The 14037-nt window shown below is 43.3% G+C and overlaps 1 protein-coding gene across 1 annotated transcript in view; it reads right to left on the bottom strand.

The window, feature by feature from the left end:
• Window positions 1-2288: 2288 nt before the first annotated feature.
• LOC124606082 overlaps window positions 2289-14037 on the bottom strand; it is a 114081-nt gene continuing 102332 nt past the window's right edge. The window contains exon 6 of the mRNA XM_047138047.1: window positions 2289-2362. Coding sequence (XP_046994003.1) covers window positions 2289-2362 — 74 coding nt within the window. The remainder of the gene's footprint in view (window positions 2363-14037) is intronic.

Raw genomic sequence — 14037 nt, 5'->3', positions numbered from 1 at the left:
CTTGCCTGTGCCTGGTTTGAAGACGTTTGTGCTCCACTTACGGCTCTCTCGATATGCGAAGTCAAGCTACGCAGTGAACGTGTAAACAATTTATTTTGAGTTTTTGTTTCCTTTTTAAGGGCTTTGCCGGTCGGGCTGGCCGAGCGGTTCTAGGCACTACATTCTGGAGCCGCGCGGCCTCTATGGTCGCAGGTTCGAATCCTGCCTCGGGCATGGATGTTTCTGATGTCTTTAGGTTAGTTAGGTTTAAGTAGTTCTAAGTTCTAGATAACTGATGACCTCAGATATAAAGTCCCATAGTGGTCAGAGCCATTTGAACCATTTTTAAGGGCTTTGCATTGATCGGTAATAGAACAAGGAAGAAGGAATCGCATTATTGTTGCAAGCAATGTGGCTCTGGACAGTCTGGAGTTTGGGGTGTCACAAAGGTATTTGTGACACTCATCCTTGCAACAGACGAGCATATGTGCTCGTATATACTCAGCACTGTGCAAGTTTTAGAATGTGTTGAAATATGTGTTCGCTACGTATGTGCAGAGATCATGTATTTCATTTTCATGTAATGGCTATCAATGGGAGAGTGCTGCCGAGGGTCTGGTCACCACCTACAACGCTTCTAAGGCTCATCGCTTCTCAGAGATCCGCTCGAGTTTTGCCCTATAACTTCGGATCAGTGTTGCAGCACCAGAGTAACAATTAAGATAATTAGTCTATGTATTTCCTTGGTCTGTTTAACGGATTCGGAAGTTATTCCTGTTGAGAGTCAGTCTTCTTAACATGTATGTGCGCGACAAATGAAATTAATAGCAGTTCAGTGTTCAATGTAAGTACACTGATGCTCACAAATCAAGGATAATTGCAGAATGTGGTGCCACAACTTGGCACTACACAAAACTGGCGCTAACAGCAAAGGCACATAGAGAACACACACGACACAGATATGTAAGTCCACGGTATTGGTGATAAGTTAAGAAAATCGTCCCGAAACACATGTACTACAAGACGCCACTGTTTCCTGCGCATGTACCCCGACATCAATATGGCATATTATCACCATGCACACGTACACAGGCCGCACAACGGGTTGGCATACTCTGGATCAGGTGGTCGAGTAGCTGCTGGGGTATAGCCTCCCATTCTTGCACCAGTGCCTGTCGGAGCTCCTGGGGTTGAACACGTGCAGCGATACGTCGACCGAGAGCATTCCAGACGTGCTCGATCGGGTTTAGGTCAGGAGAACAGGCAGGCCACTCCATTCGCCTGATATCTTCTGTTTCAGGGTACTCCTCCATGATGGCAGCTCAATGGGACCGTGCGTTATCATCCATCAGGAGGAAGGTAGGACCCACTGCACCCCTGAAAAGGCATTGCAAAATGACGTCCCGATACACCTGACAGTTCCTCTATCAAGGACATGCAGGGGTGTACGTGCATCATTCATAATCCCACCCCACACCATCAAACCACTATACAGGTCCCTTTCAAGGACACCAGGCTTCTTGACACCAGGCTTTACGGGCTCTCCTGTAACCAGGGTCGGTGGAATGCACCTTGCAGGTCTCCAGGCGAATAAACCATGTCTGTTCAGTCATCTGTAGACTGTGTGTCTGGAGACAATTGTTCCAGTGGCTGCGGTAAGGTCCCGAGTAAGGCTACCTGCAGTACTCCGTGGCCGTCTGCGGGCACTGATGGTGAGATATCGGTCTTCTTGTGGTGTTGTACACTGTGGACGTCCCGTACAGTAGCGCCTGGACACGTTTCCTGTTTGCTGGAATCGTTGCCATAAACTTGAGATCACACTTTGTGGCACACGGAGGGCTCTTGCTACGACCTGCTGTGTTTGACCAGCCTCCAGTCGCCCTAGTATTCTACCCCTCATAAGTTCATCAATATGTTTTCTTTGAACTATTTTCAACACACATTCACCATTAGTGCGTCTAAAAACGTCTGCACACTTATACTCGCTGCACCGTACTCTGACGTGCACCATCACACCTCTGCGTATGTGGACTGCTTCCAGCGCCACCGTGCGACGACCGCAGGTCAAATGCATCTCATGGTCATAACCTGAGGTGATTTAAACCCGCAAACTGCGAACCAGAGCGTTGTTTCACCATGTATCAGCATTATTCTTGATTTACGAGCTGAGCATGAATGTATTTTCCATCTAATGATACATTTTACATCTGCAAAGCGAAAAGGTGAAAAGAAGTACATACAAGATATTTTAAACAGAGGGTGCTGCTTTATTGAAGAGTCTGAATATAATCTTACCTCAGTGAAGCACTTTATTCACTATTTTCTGGACCTGCATATGCAATCCCTTTGCCGCTCATCGGCGGATGATTGAATAAACTGACGGCTGTTTCAGTAAAAACAACTTATTACTGTCATCTCTGCTATTCTTCTAACGTTTTTTCTCCCTGCAACATTATTTTTGAAACTGTTCCTTCGAACAGAAACAAGCTTAGTCGGAAACACAGATTTATACATACAACGTTCGTCTAAAAAATTCTGAAATGTCTGGGCTATAATTATGGTGTCAGCTTAAACTAATAATTGTGAACAATAGATGTGCGTTCAACCACTCAGTTGTGAAAAGGCGGTGTTAAGTAATGAACATGTGGCCGTAGAGTGTCGACGTTGTTGTGCCAGGAATCGCAAAGCTGCACCATACCTAAATCCTCAAGACATTCCTCAGAATGTTATATTCGAAGGAGAGACTTTTTTCCCGCACATCTTCTGTCCCGAACAAAAGAAACAACTGGACGCCTGTCGCAACTTCATTGAAAGGCAAATCACGTATATTTCTTTTCTGCGAAAAAAATCATTACTGGTAACGAGACCTTGTATTATCAGTACGAACCCTCAACGCTTTGACTACATAACCGACATTCAAGCGAAGGTGAAGCACAAGTTGAATAACATCCCAAAAAAGGGGTGTTCTGACAGTTTCATTTGGTTGTATGAGCGTTCCGTGAGTTGTGATGAAGTGGGGAGAAGAATACGTAGAACATCTGGAGCATTAAAACCACCATATTACATTTTTTCAATATTTTTATTAATCCAGTCTCGAAACTTCTTGTACTGACGGTGTTGTTATTGAAATGTGTATCTTTTACTTCATCCTAACTCGTGTTGACGGCAATAAAGAAATATACATGCTAAGCAGTGATGAGTATGAAACTAAAAATAGATAATTGTCAACAAGGGGAGGGGGGGGGGGTGGCGGGGACGAATACTTAGCGTTCCCAATGGCCGCCAGTCACCTTAGTTACCCTGCTGGTCGTTCCTGCAGTGTGTAGGCTGTTTGTGTCAACAAAAAACTAAATATTCATTAGTTACTCATATAGAAATATCCTGTTGAGGCTTATTTAGCATTCGAATCGATATGTCCATAAAGTTTCGGGATAAATTGTGAGAGTAAAGTATTGTACGGTGTAGAATAGTCCTTGAGCAGCTACACGCAGCTGGCAAACTCCTCGTGCGCCCTGATCTACTAACACACACTTTGCAACCAGTAGAGCAGCCTACATAGCGTCAGCGAAAGACGCGTGCATACATTTCACATGCGTCAGCTGGTCGATCTCTCTGAATAATGGACAGCACATCGATCTACTCACGGCCCAACACGCAACAGCTCACTTAACAATCGACCAGCAGAGTTCTGACATTTCACGGAACACGAGCGATTCTTCGAATTGCATGCTCGAACATAAAAATGGCAGAGCTTTCTCGCAACTTGAGAGTTGTGTAAAGATGTCTGTGAAGTCGAAACTGATTTTCTCGGTTGTAAGCGACGCTGGCAGGAAAGAGAGAAAGACAAATGCTCCAGTTTGTTTTCCTCGGAATAGGTCTGCGGTTCAACTGAAGAAGGCAAATTAAAACTTTGCCTTATAACTCTTTCGAGTACAGCTGTTGTAATTCGTTGGCAAACTACAGTATCAGAATTTGAATGGGCTGACACTGAGTAACAATCTTAATTTGTAATCTAGTTACATGGAAAATATTGCCGAAATTTCAAGAAAGACTTTCATGGACTTCAAGAGATGTTTTCACAGAAAACATTACCCTTACAAGAAGTATACCACTTCGAACGTCCGAACCTGAATAAAAATTATGGTAAAAACCGATATGTTTCTGTTCTATCATTCATGGAGGTAAAAGTCTATTTGAATGTTAACGAATTTAAAAGGCAACTGACGAATAAGTCACTTAAGAAACAATAACGTGTAACGGACAATTATGGACAGCAGATTCACATGACGTATTATTTGGTGAAAGGATAAAAAACTGATTGAAGCTATATGCACTATCTGATGAAAAATATCGGCACACCTAGAAGTTGGGATTAATATGTGGTGTATCCACCATTCGGCTTTATGACGGCTTGAACTCTGATGGAGATACTTTTAAGAAACCTTCAACAGCCAAAATCGTATTCAGTGCTATTTATTCCTGATGGCGGGTTTCAACAGTTGAGACTGTCATCATCTGGATCCAAGAAAATTTTAATATTTTCTGTTCCATTATGATTGTATCACAGATGCCATGTTGAATTTGTCGTGGAAGTGTGAAGCAAATTCCTCATAGGTTTGTTAAAAAACACGTATGTCACAAACAAAAACAATGTGATTTCAGTGAGAGGTCTGAATGTTTGTGGAGAGGTCAGCAGTAATGGACGCTGTGGTCTGGAGCGAAGTCGACGTTCTAAGTCATCTCACATGTGTTCCATTGGTCTCATGTCGGGTCTCTGCGCAGGCCAGTCTATTTCAGGAAAATTACTGTTCACAGACCACTGCCTCCTCACAGACGCTGATTTATGACACGGCACGTTGTCATGCTAATACATTCACCGTCTCCAAACTGTGCCTCTACTGTAAGCGGTTCACAATGCAGTAAATGTGTCCATATCTTTACCGTTTTAATGTTTTCTTAAGCGCAATAAGGCGAACACGCCCTAACAGCGACACACACGCCCATACTGTAACAGCAGCTTCTTCATACTTCACAGTTGACATTATATATACTATGTGAAAAAGTATCCGGAAACGTGGCTGAAAATGACTTACAAGTTCGTCGCGCCCTCCATCGGTAATGCTGGAATTCAATACGGTGTTGACCCACCCTTAGGTTCGATAACAGCTTCCACTCTCGCAGGCATACGTTCAATCAGGTGCTGGAAGGTTTCTTGGGGAATGGCAGCCCATTCTTGACGGAGTGCTCCACTGAGAAGAGGTATAAATGTCGGTCGGTGAAACCCGGCACGAAATCGGCATTTCAAAACATCTCAAAGGTTTTCTTTATGATTCAGGTCAGGACTCTGTGCAGGTCAGTCCATTAGAGGGATGTTATTATCGTGTAACCACTCAGCCACAGGTGGTGCATCATGAACAGGTGCTCGACCGTGTTGAAAGATACAATCGCCATCCCCGAATTGCTCTTCAACAGTGGGAAGCAAGAAGGTGCTTAAAACATCAGTGTAGCCCTGTGCTGTGATAGTGCCACGTATAACAACAAGGGGTGCAAGCCCGCTCCATGAAACACACGACCACACCATGACGCCACCGCCTCCGAATTTTACTGTTGGCACTAAACACGCTGGCAGATGACATTCACCAGGCATACGCCATACCCACTCCCTGCCATCGGACCGCCACATTGTGTACCGTGATTCGTCATTCCACACAACGTTTTTCTACTGTTCAATCGTCCAACGTTTACGCTCCTTACACCAAGCGAGGCGTCTTTTGGCATTTACCGGCGTGACGTGTGGCTTATTAGCAGCCGCTCGACCATAAAATCCAAGTTTTCTCACCTCCTGCCTAACTGTCATAGTACTTGCAGTGGCTCCTGATGCAGTTTGGAATTCCTGAATGATGGTGTGGATAGATGTTTGCCTATTACACATTACGACTCTCTTCAAATGTCGGCGGTTTCTGTCAGTCAACAGACGAGGTCGGCCTGTACGCTTTTGGGCTGCACGTGTCCCTTCACGTTTCCACTTCACTGTCACATCGGAAACAGTGTACCTAGGAACGTTTAGAAGTGTGGAAAACTCGCGTACAGGCGTATGACACAAGTGACACCCAAACACCTGACCACGTTCAATGTCCCTGAGTTCCACGGAGCGCCCCATTCTGCTCTCTCACGATGTCTAATGATTACTGAGGTCTATGATATGAAGTATCTGGGAGTAGGTGGTAGCACAATGCACCTAATATGAAAAACGTATGTTTTGTGGGGTGTCCGGATACTTTTGATCACATAGTGTATGACGGCAGGTTCTCGAGGCATCCAGTTGATTGTCAAAGGGTACAGCATAACTCATCACCCGCAAATCATTCGTTTCCAGTGATGCACTGTCCAATGGCCGTCGCTCATTAAATGCCTCAAGCGACGCTTACCACTGACTACGGCAATGTGTAGCTTATGAGGAGCAGATGGACTATTGTACCCTTAGTAACTCCCAAAGCACAGTGTGCTAGCTGGACTGCTTATAGCACTTTGGAAGTCACGAGTGATTCCTTCCGCTGATTAGATACGTTTTCTTTTCAATCACCCTCTGCAATGCTAGACAGTCGCTGTCCATCAGTACATCAGATCCACCTGTTCTTGGTTTAGCTGTGGATTTTCCGTTGTATTTTCACTCCACAGTTACATCACCAACAGTCGACTTGGGCACCTTTAGAATAGGTGACATCCAATGACTAGTCAACATACGAAGTCAAATGGTTCAAATGGCTCAGAGCACTATGGGACTTAACATCTGTGGTCATCAGTCACCTTGAACTTAGAACTACTTAAAGCTAACTAACCTAAGGACGTCACACACATCCATGCCCGGGGCCGGATTCGAACCTGCGACCGTAGCGGTCGCGCGGTTCCAGACTGAAGCGCCTAGAACCGCTCGCCCACAAAGGCCGGCATACGAAGTCACTGAGCCGACAGATCTATTCCGCTGTTACTGCTTTTCTGCTGCCAACACAATAGTCCCTGTTTCCTTGTTAGTAAGTCTGCCTCTGGTGACATCTAGTGGTTCATTCAACATTACGTAGGGGCGTCCACATAAATTTGATGAGAATGTGTATAATAAACTGTACATGTTGCACTTACAGTATGAAGTTTTCCAAAATAGAGATGGTTGTGTTTGCGACTGCTTTTTTCCTATATGTCATTGATATGCTAACTTTTGAATTTTAATGAATTGATAAATCCCAGGGGAATGAAAAAATAATCACACCTGACGAGGATAACATGGTACTTGCTTCATCACTTTCCGCGCATCTGCATAGTGGCAGTCCAATACTAAAAACCACAATAATCATATTAACTCTATCTTTGCACGAACTGCTCCATTTTCCTACTTTTTAATCGTTTCATTGACTCTCAATATTTACACTTCGATTTCTAATCATGAAAGAATGTACTGGGTGGTTATAATTAAACTAAAGGTGTTTTAGTGCTGCAGTGCGGGCTGCGTACACAGTAAGACGCTGAAACATCGTAGGTACAGCTTTTGCAGGATACGGTGGTAGATGGGCAGTGACCAGTTTTCGTCCAAAGCTACGTCTCACCACCATGCAGGTAAACTGCCAAATGGGGCCTGCTTCTGTGTCTGCAGCTCGAAGCGTTGAGATGCAAAGTAGTTCCGGGTACCTTACCAGGTTGCATGTGAAAGGGATTTCGCAAATCACTACAGGCATAAATTTTCAGAAAAACTCTGTGTGTTTCTTCCTTTACTTGTCGGTAGTTATAAATAAAAGTTATAAAGGAATTCCCAGGCGAAGCAGAAAAACCGTTATTTTAAACTTCAGTTTTTCATACAGACAACCTTGTAACCAGGTAACCGCTGAGGAGAACTCAAATGTCAGATCTGTAGATTTGTCTAGGAAGAGTGTGTAATTTCACTCAGTACCGAAATTCCCGTCATTTTTTGTCGAAAATTTGCGCCCTCTGACAATAATTAGTCTAGGGATCGATACTGACCGCGCGGACTAAATTTTTTGGCACTTGGCGCTGTGGCTGATGGGTGCGAACGTAAATGGGAAATGCGTTTAGGGTCGCTCTCATCAACATGCCGCCGAGTATTAATTCAGTTTGCGCGGAAAGTAATTATTTTTTCATTGCCAAGCGTCTTACGTTGCAATCACTTTTGCCACTTGACAGCGGGATAGCATTAATAACCAGTGTATTTGCAAAATAGGCATTGTGTTTACCAGATCTATGGTAATTTTAGACTATGGTAAAAATCAGGTAGCAAAAGTTAGCTGTGGAAACGAACGAATGTAATATTGTCGCGCCGGCCGAAGTGGCCGTGCGGTTAAAGGCGCTGCAGTCTGGCACCGCAAGACCGCTGCGGTCGCAGGTTTGAATCCTGCCTCGGGCATGGATGTTTGTGGTGTCCTTAGGTTAGTTAGGTTTAACTAGTTCTAAGTTCTAGGGGACTAATGACCTCAGCAGTTGAGTCCCATAGTGCTCAGAGCCATTTGAACCATTTTGAATATTGTCGCTTTGGAATCTGGAGCGGAAGAAGCCACGTCACAAGAAAGGCATCGACTTATTAGATCGTGGTACTCGTAAAAAGTTGGAAGTTATGTCATTAATGATGACAAAATTGTCGCAAAATCTGGAGACAATAGCTCAAAATCGGGAGAAAATGGCACATAAACGGGATGCTATCGCATCCAGAATTTAAGAACTCGCATGGAACCAAGACACTTCAGCGCGTGATTTATCGACAGTGGTAGAGAAACTAGCAAACGAAATTACCGAAATTCAGCAGATGCAGTCTTATTTGACCGCAGCTGTGCAGAGTATCCACGAGGATGGATAATATGACAACAGAAGAATAAACACCACTGCAGGAGAAAATTGAACAACAAGGGAAACAATAAGGCTTGGATAACCGCAAAGAATGCAACAATAGACCAAGCCATAGAAAAGAAAGTTCAAACAGTGGTTACTAAAATTGCGAACGGCGCCATAGTGGAACATGAGCTTGCGGAGAGTCAAACGGAGTTTGAGTTGTGTAACACTATGCAAAGACTAGACCAAAGCTCTTCGTGGTGGCAGGATGCTGTCCATGAACAAATAGATAATGTGAAAAGACAACTGGCCAGAATGGGAGATATCGTGCAAGATAATCAACCATACAGGACAAGGATCAGAGAATGGGCGCATTTCTGAGCTTGTGTTAAATCTGCCGTAGCACGGACAACAGGAACTATCCGTGGCATTCTTGCGTGAATCACAGTCCAGTGCCATAGCAGATACACTGTTAAATGCAATAATGTTAGACGATATTCGACATGCCACAGGCAATTTGAAATTTTCGCACCAGATGAAAGAACAACACACCCTGTTGTGTTCATCCATTCCTTTCAAGGAGTAATGCCAAAATCGTGGACAGATGCACAGAAACTTAGGCTGGTCAGTGGTTACATCCAGCGCAATGCCGCGTGATGAGCTACAGCTGCAGAATCCCGTGAAACGTACCAAGAATTTGAGAAGACGTCTCGCAAAGTACTGGTGTGCTGGAGTCCAGGAACGACTTCGATAAAAAAGTTTTAATGCAGAACTTTCCATGCATGGCAAGGAAGTCTCAGGTAATAATTTGAAAAGTATATTAACAAAATGAGATATTGGGGGAATCCAATGACACACCGTGATGTGCCACAGATTTTAAAGCCCAAACTACTCGTGTGTATAAGAGCAAATCTCGTTACTTGGTCAGAACCTAAACTGGAGGAATTCCTCTCTATATTAGATTCCATTGACCTGATTCATCAGGATGCAAAGGCATCGTCTCAAGTTTGATAGACATAGTCACAGCCAGAATTCAGAATAAAACCAGTTTACAAGTCATATCATGCCAGAGAATGGGTTACGAGGCCGACAGAATGGTAATGACAGCAATAATTATAATAATTACAGCAGTCTCATGAACAAGTGCAAACAAAGGCGCCACAATGACAGGTTAATCTTGGATATGGTAATGTTAATAATGATTGTCAGTGGCAACCAAACAGCAAAATATTGCAGTTCATCCGAACCAGCATAGTACAGTTCAGATTAGTCATGTGACAGAACTGCTAGCCATCTGTCTAGACTGAAGCTGTAAAATGACCAAGCCCCAATGTGGCAGTCGAGGAGTAGAACATGGGCAGTGATCAATGTATCCAACTGATCAAATACGATTATGGTAATGATATTAAGAATAAATTGCATTCTGATGGTGAGAACTGCGATAACTGGTGTGTAACAGAGTCATAGTCAGCAGTCAAAGTGTAAGCAGGCGATATCCTAACTACAGTAATTCTGGGGCTGTGTTGAGTTAGCCTGCTACAAAAAAACTGTGTACATACCTTGCCAGTTAGTAATCACAAAATGCTTGGAGCGATACATAACGTAAGATGGCAGATCTGTATACCAATGACACTAAAAATGTAGCCATACCACACATGTTTTAAGGATTCGATCTCTTGAAAGCACAGAAAAATAGGCTAGGCATAGAATTTCTTCATGAAAGGGACGTAACAATTGAACTTTCAAAGGGCAATGTCACATGATTATTACAGAAGGTAAGGTACAGGTGGATTTGTTAAAATCTGAAGTAGGGCATGGTAAATACTCGTATTATCAGAGCCTGCAAATTAAAATGGTAAGCAACAAGTCCACTTAAAAAGATGAGCAGTTAGTGGCGTTTACTACTGTGGCCGACATGCAGGAAAAACGAATAAAGAGTAGGGCAGTCTACATACTTAAGTCATGAGCAGAGCACAAGTTTAGGAAGTATTTTTCTATAGTATGCCAAAGTGTTTGAAGGGAGTTCACGGGCTATCAGAGAATATGTATGCCACCTCAATGGTGTACCACATGACACATAATGCCATACTTCCTATTCCTTCCATTTGGCGAAACGACTGGCTGTCACTTAGGAAATACGGAAAATGCGGGAATGGTAATATAGAACCATCTATGATTCTCAATTGTAACCGGCTAGTCGCTGTGGATAAGTCTGATGGTAGTGTATGACGTGTTGCTGACATCATTGACATTAATAGGATTATCATGAACTTCAAACGGTTCATGGAGTAAGATACCTCACTAATACTGATTTTGTGCCTCACAATGGCAGATCACCTTAGGCGAGGGACGAGGAATCACGCAAGTATGCTGCATTTCTCTACACTTGCCGTAGTACTCAGTTCAGAGTTTCACAATTCAGACTGAATTTTGCAGCATTTGGGAGATGGGGATACACAAATAATGGCCTGCACCTGACTGGAAGGGCAAGGTAATATTAACTGAGCATCTTGCAGAAAGTATAATGGGGCAAGGAGGGCTACAACCACACAACGCAAAATCCCTGTGATTGCTGGAGCCAAAGGGGCCAATTGTTTAGGTTAAAATGTCAGACGGACAGTATTGAATTAAACATAGCAGAACAGGACAGTAAAATATGTAATAGTTCCCAGAAAAATAAAATTAAATTAGGAGGTTGAAGAACGAGTTAGATGAGCTTCTGCTACTTCTAGAGTATGTGAAAAATTCTGAAGTGATAGATGTTCTGTGTCTGTCTGGACACCATGTAACCAATGGATCTAGAAGTTAAATATCAGGGATTACAGATAAGCATCACTTTCGTGTCGAGTCGATGCAAAAATGGGGAATTTCAATATAAGTAAAAGTTGAACTTAAAGTCAAAACTACAGAAATGAATAGTTTTTGTGTTGATAAGAACCTAGCAGCTTGTGTTTTTGAGGTTTTATTGCAAAATTCTTCTCTGATAATAGCAACAGTCTCAGATCTTCTCTAGGAAACATTCAGCTACTCACGAGAAATCTAGATGCATTATTGAGTAACCTTCAGAGGAGAAGAAACAGTTAGAACTTTTTGGAGATTTCAGTGTAAATTTCTTATAAGATACGGGCAGGAGAAATGAACTAGAACCATTTTTGTTGAGTTTGGATCAAATTTCAGAAGTCAATTTACCAACTCACGTGCAGCAAGATAATAGGACACAGATTAATAACATTTTTATAGATGGTGTTCAGGACAGTGTCAATGGACTATCTGATCATAATGCACAATCACTGTAAACAAACAACAAACCACCATGTAGCCCTGGGCGGGGATCATATAAAGCAATGAAGCTTATTGGGAGACCAGGATACAACGTTTTAAGAGCATGGTAACAGATGTGGTATGGCTTCAGGCATTTGCAGACGAGATGAAAAAGTCACATTCAATTTGTTTTATAATAAATTTGTGTCAACATTAGAAAATTGGTTGCCTGAAAGTTATCCAAAAAATCCATTTAAAAAATTAAGTTGTGGATAGCTAACGGAATTAAAATCTCGTGTAAGAGTTAGAGGGAAATTTAAAGGGCACAACAATTCAAGATGCGACATTATTTGAGTACTCGAAAAATACTGTAATATTTTAAGAAAATTGATAAAAATCTCAAATGTATGTATACCCTGACAGAAATTAACGATTTGGATAATGAGATTAAAACTGTAAGGTGTCAAACAAATAACATACCTTACATTGAATTCCTGAAACAATTTCGGTAAAATCGATATGTCATACGACATACACTATGTAATCAAAAGTGTCCAGACCACCCACAAAACATGTGTTTTTCATATTAGGTGCATTATGCTGCCACCTATTGCCAGATACTCCATATCAGCGACCTCAGTAGTCATTATACGTACATCGTGGGGCGCTCCTCGGAGATCACGAACATCGAAAGTGGTCAGGTGATTGGGTGTCACTTGTGTCATATGTCGGTACGCGAGATTTCCATACTCCTAAACATCCCTAGGTCCACTGTTTCCTATGTGGTAGTGAACACGTGAAGGGACATGTACAGCACAAAAGCGTAGAGGCCGACCTCGTATGTTGACTCACAGAGACCGCCGACAGTTGAAGAGGGTCGTAATGTGTAACAGGCAGACATCCGTCCCGACCATCACACAGGAATTCCAAACTGCATCAGGAGCCACTGCAAGTACTATGACAGTTAGGCGGGAGGTGAGAAAACTTGCATTTCATGATCGAGCGGGTGCTCATAAGCCACACATCACGCCGGTAGATGCCAAACGATACTTCGCTTGGTATAAGGAGCAGTGGATAAACGTTGTGTGGAGTGACGAATCACGGTACACAATGTGGCGATCCGATAGCAGGGTATGGGTATGACGAATGCCCGGTGAACATCATCTGCCAGCTTGTGTAGTGCCAACAGTAGAATTCGGAGGCGGTGCTGTTATAATGTGGTCGTGTTTTCCATGGAGGGGCTTGCACATCTTGTTGTTTTGCGTGGCACTATCACAGCATAGGCCTATATTGGTGTTTTAAGCACCTTCTTGATTCCCACTTTTGAAGAGCAATTCGGGGATGGCGATGGCTTCTTTCAACACGATCGAGCACCTGTTCATAATGCACGACCTGTGTCGGAGTGGTTACACGACAATAACATCCATGTAATGGACTGGGCTGCACAGAGTCCTGACCTGAATCATATAGAACACCATGGGCTGTTTTGGATGGCGACTTCCTGCCAGGCCGCACCGACCGAAGTCGATACCTCTCCTCAGTGGAGCACTCCGTGAAGCACCTGACTGAACGTATGCCTGCAAGAGTAGAAGCTGTCATCGAGTCTAAGGGTAGACCAACACCGTACTGAATTCCAGCATTACCGATGGAGGGCGCCACGAACTTGTCAGTCATTTTCAGCCAGGTGTCCGTATACTTTCGATCACATAGTGTAGTTACATGAAAATGTACGAATCATTGATAGACAATGTGAATAAACAAGCCAGCATTTCATGAATATAAATCACTAACACTCACACCAGTAATTGTACACAAGTAATTTGTCCAGAGCCAAGCTATGAGAGGCAGTTCTGAGGGAAGGAGAATTTTACGATAGCAACGCCCATCCCAAAGTTAGGCTGAAACCCACACAGCAGAACAATGCGACGCCGGAGCCATTGCGCAGGCAGTCGGCAAATGCCGCCCTTG

Source organism: Schistocerca americana, chromosome 3 (assembly GCF_021461395.2).
Source record: "Schistocerca americana isolate TAMUIC-IGC-003095 chromosome 3, iqSchAmer2.1, whole genome shotgun sequence".
NCBI lineage: Eukaryota > Metazoa > Arthropoda > Insecta > Orthoptera > Acrididae > Schistocerca > Schistocerca americana.
The sequence above is the reverse complement of the archived record's forward strand: the minus strand, read 5'-3'. Positions and strand labels throughout refer to the sequence as shown.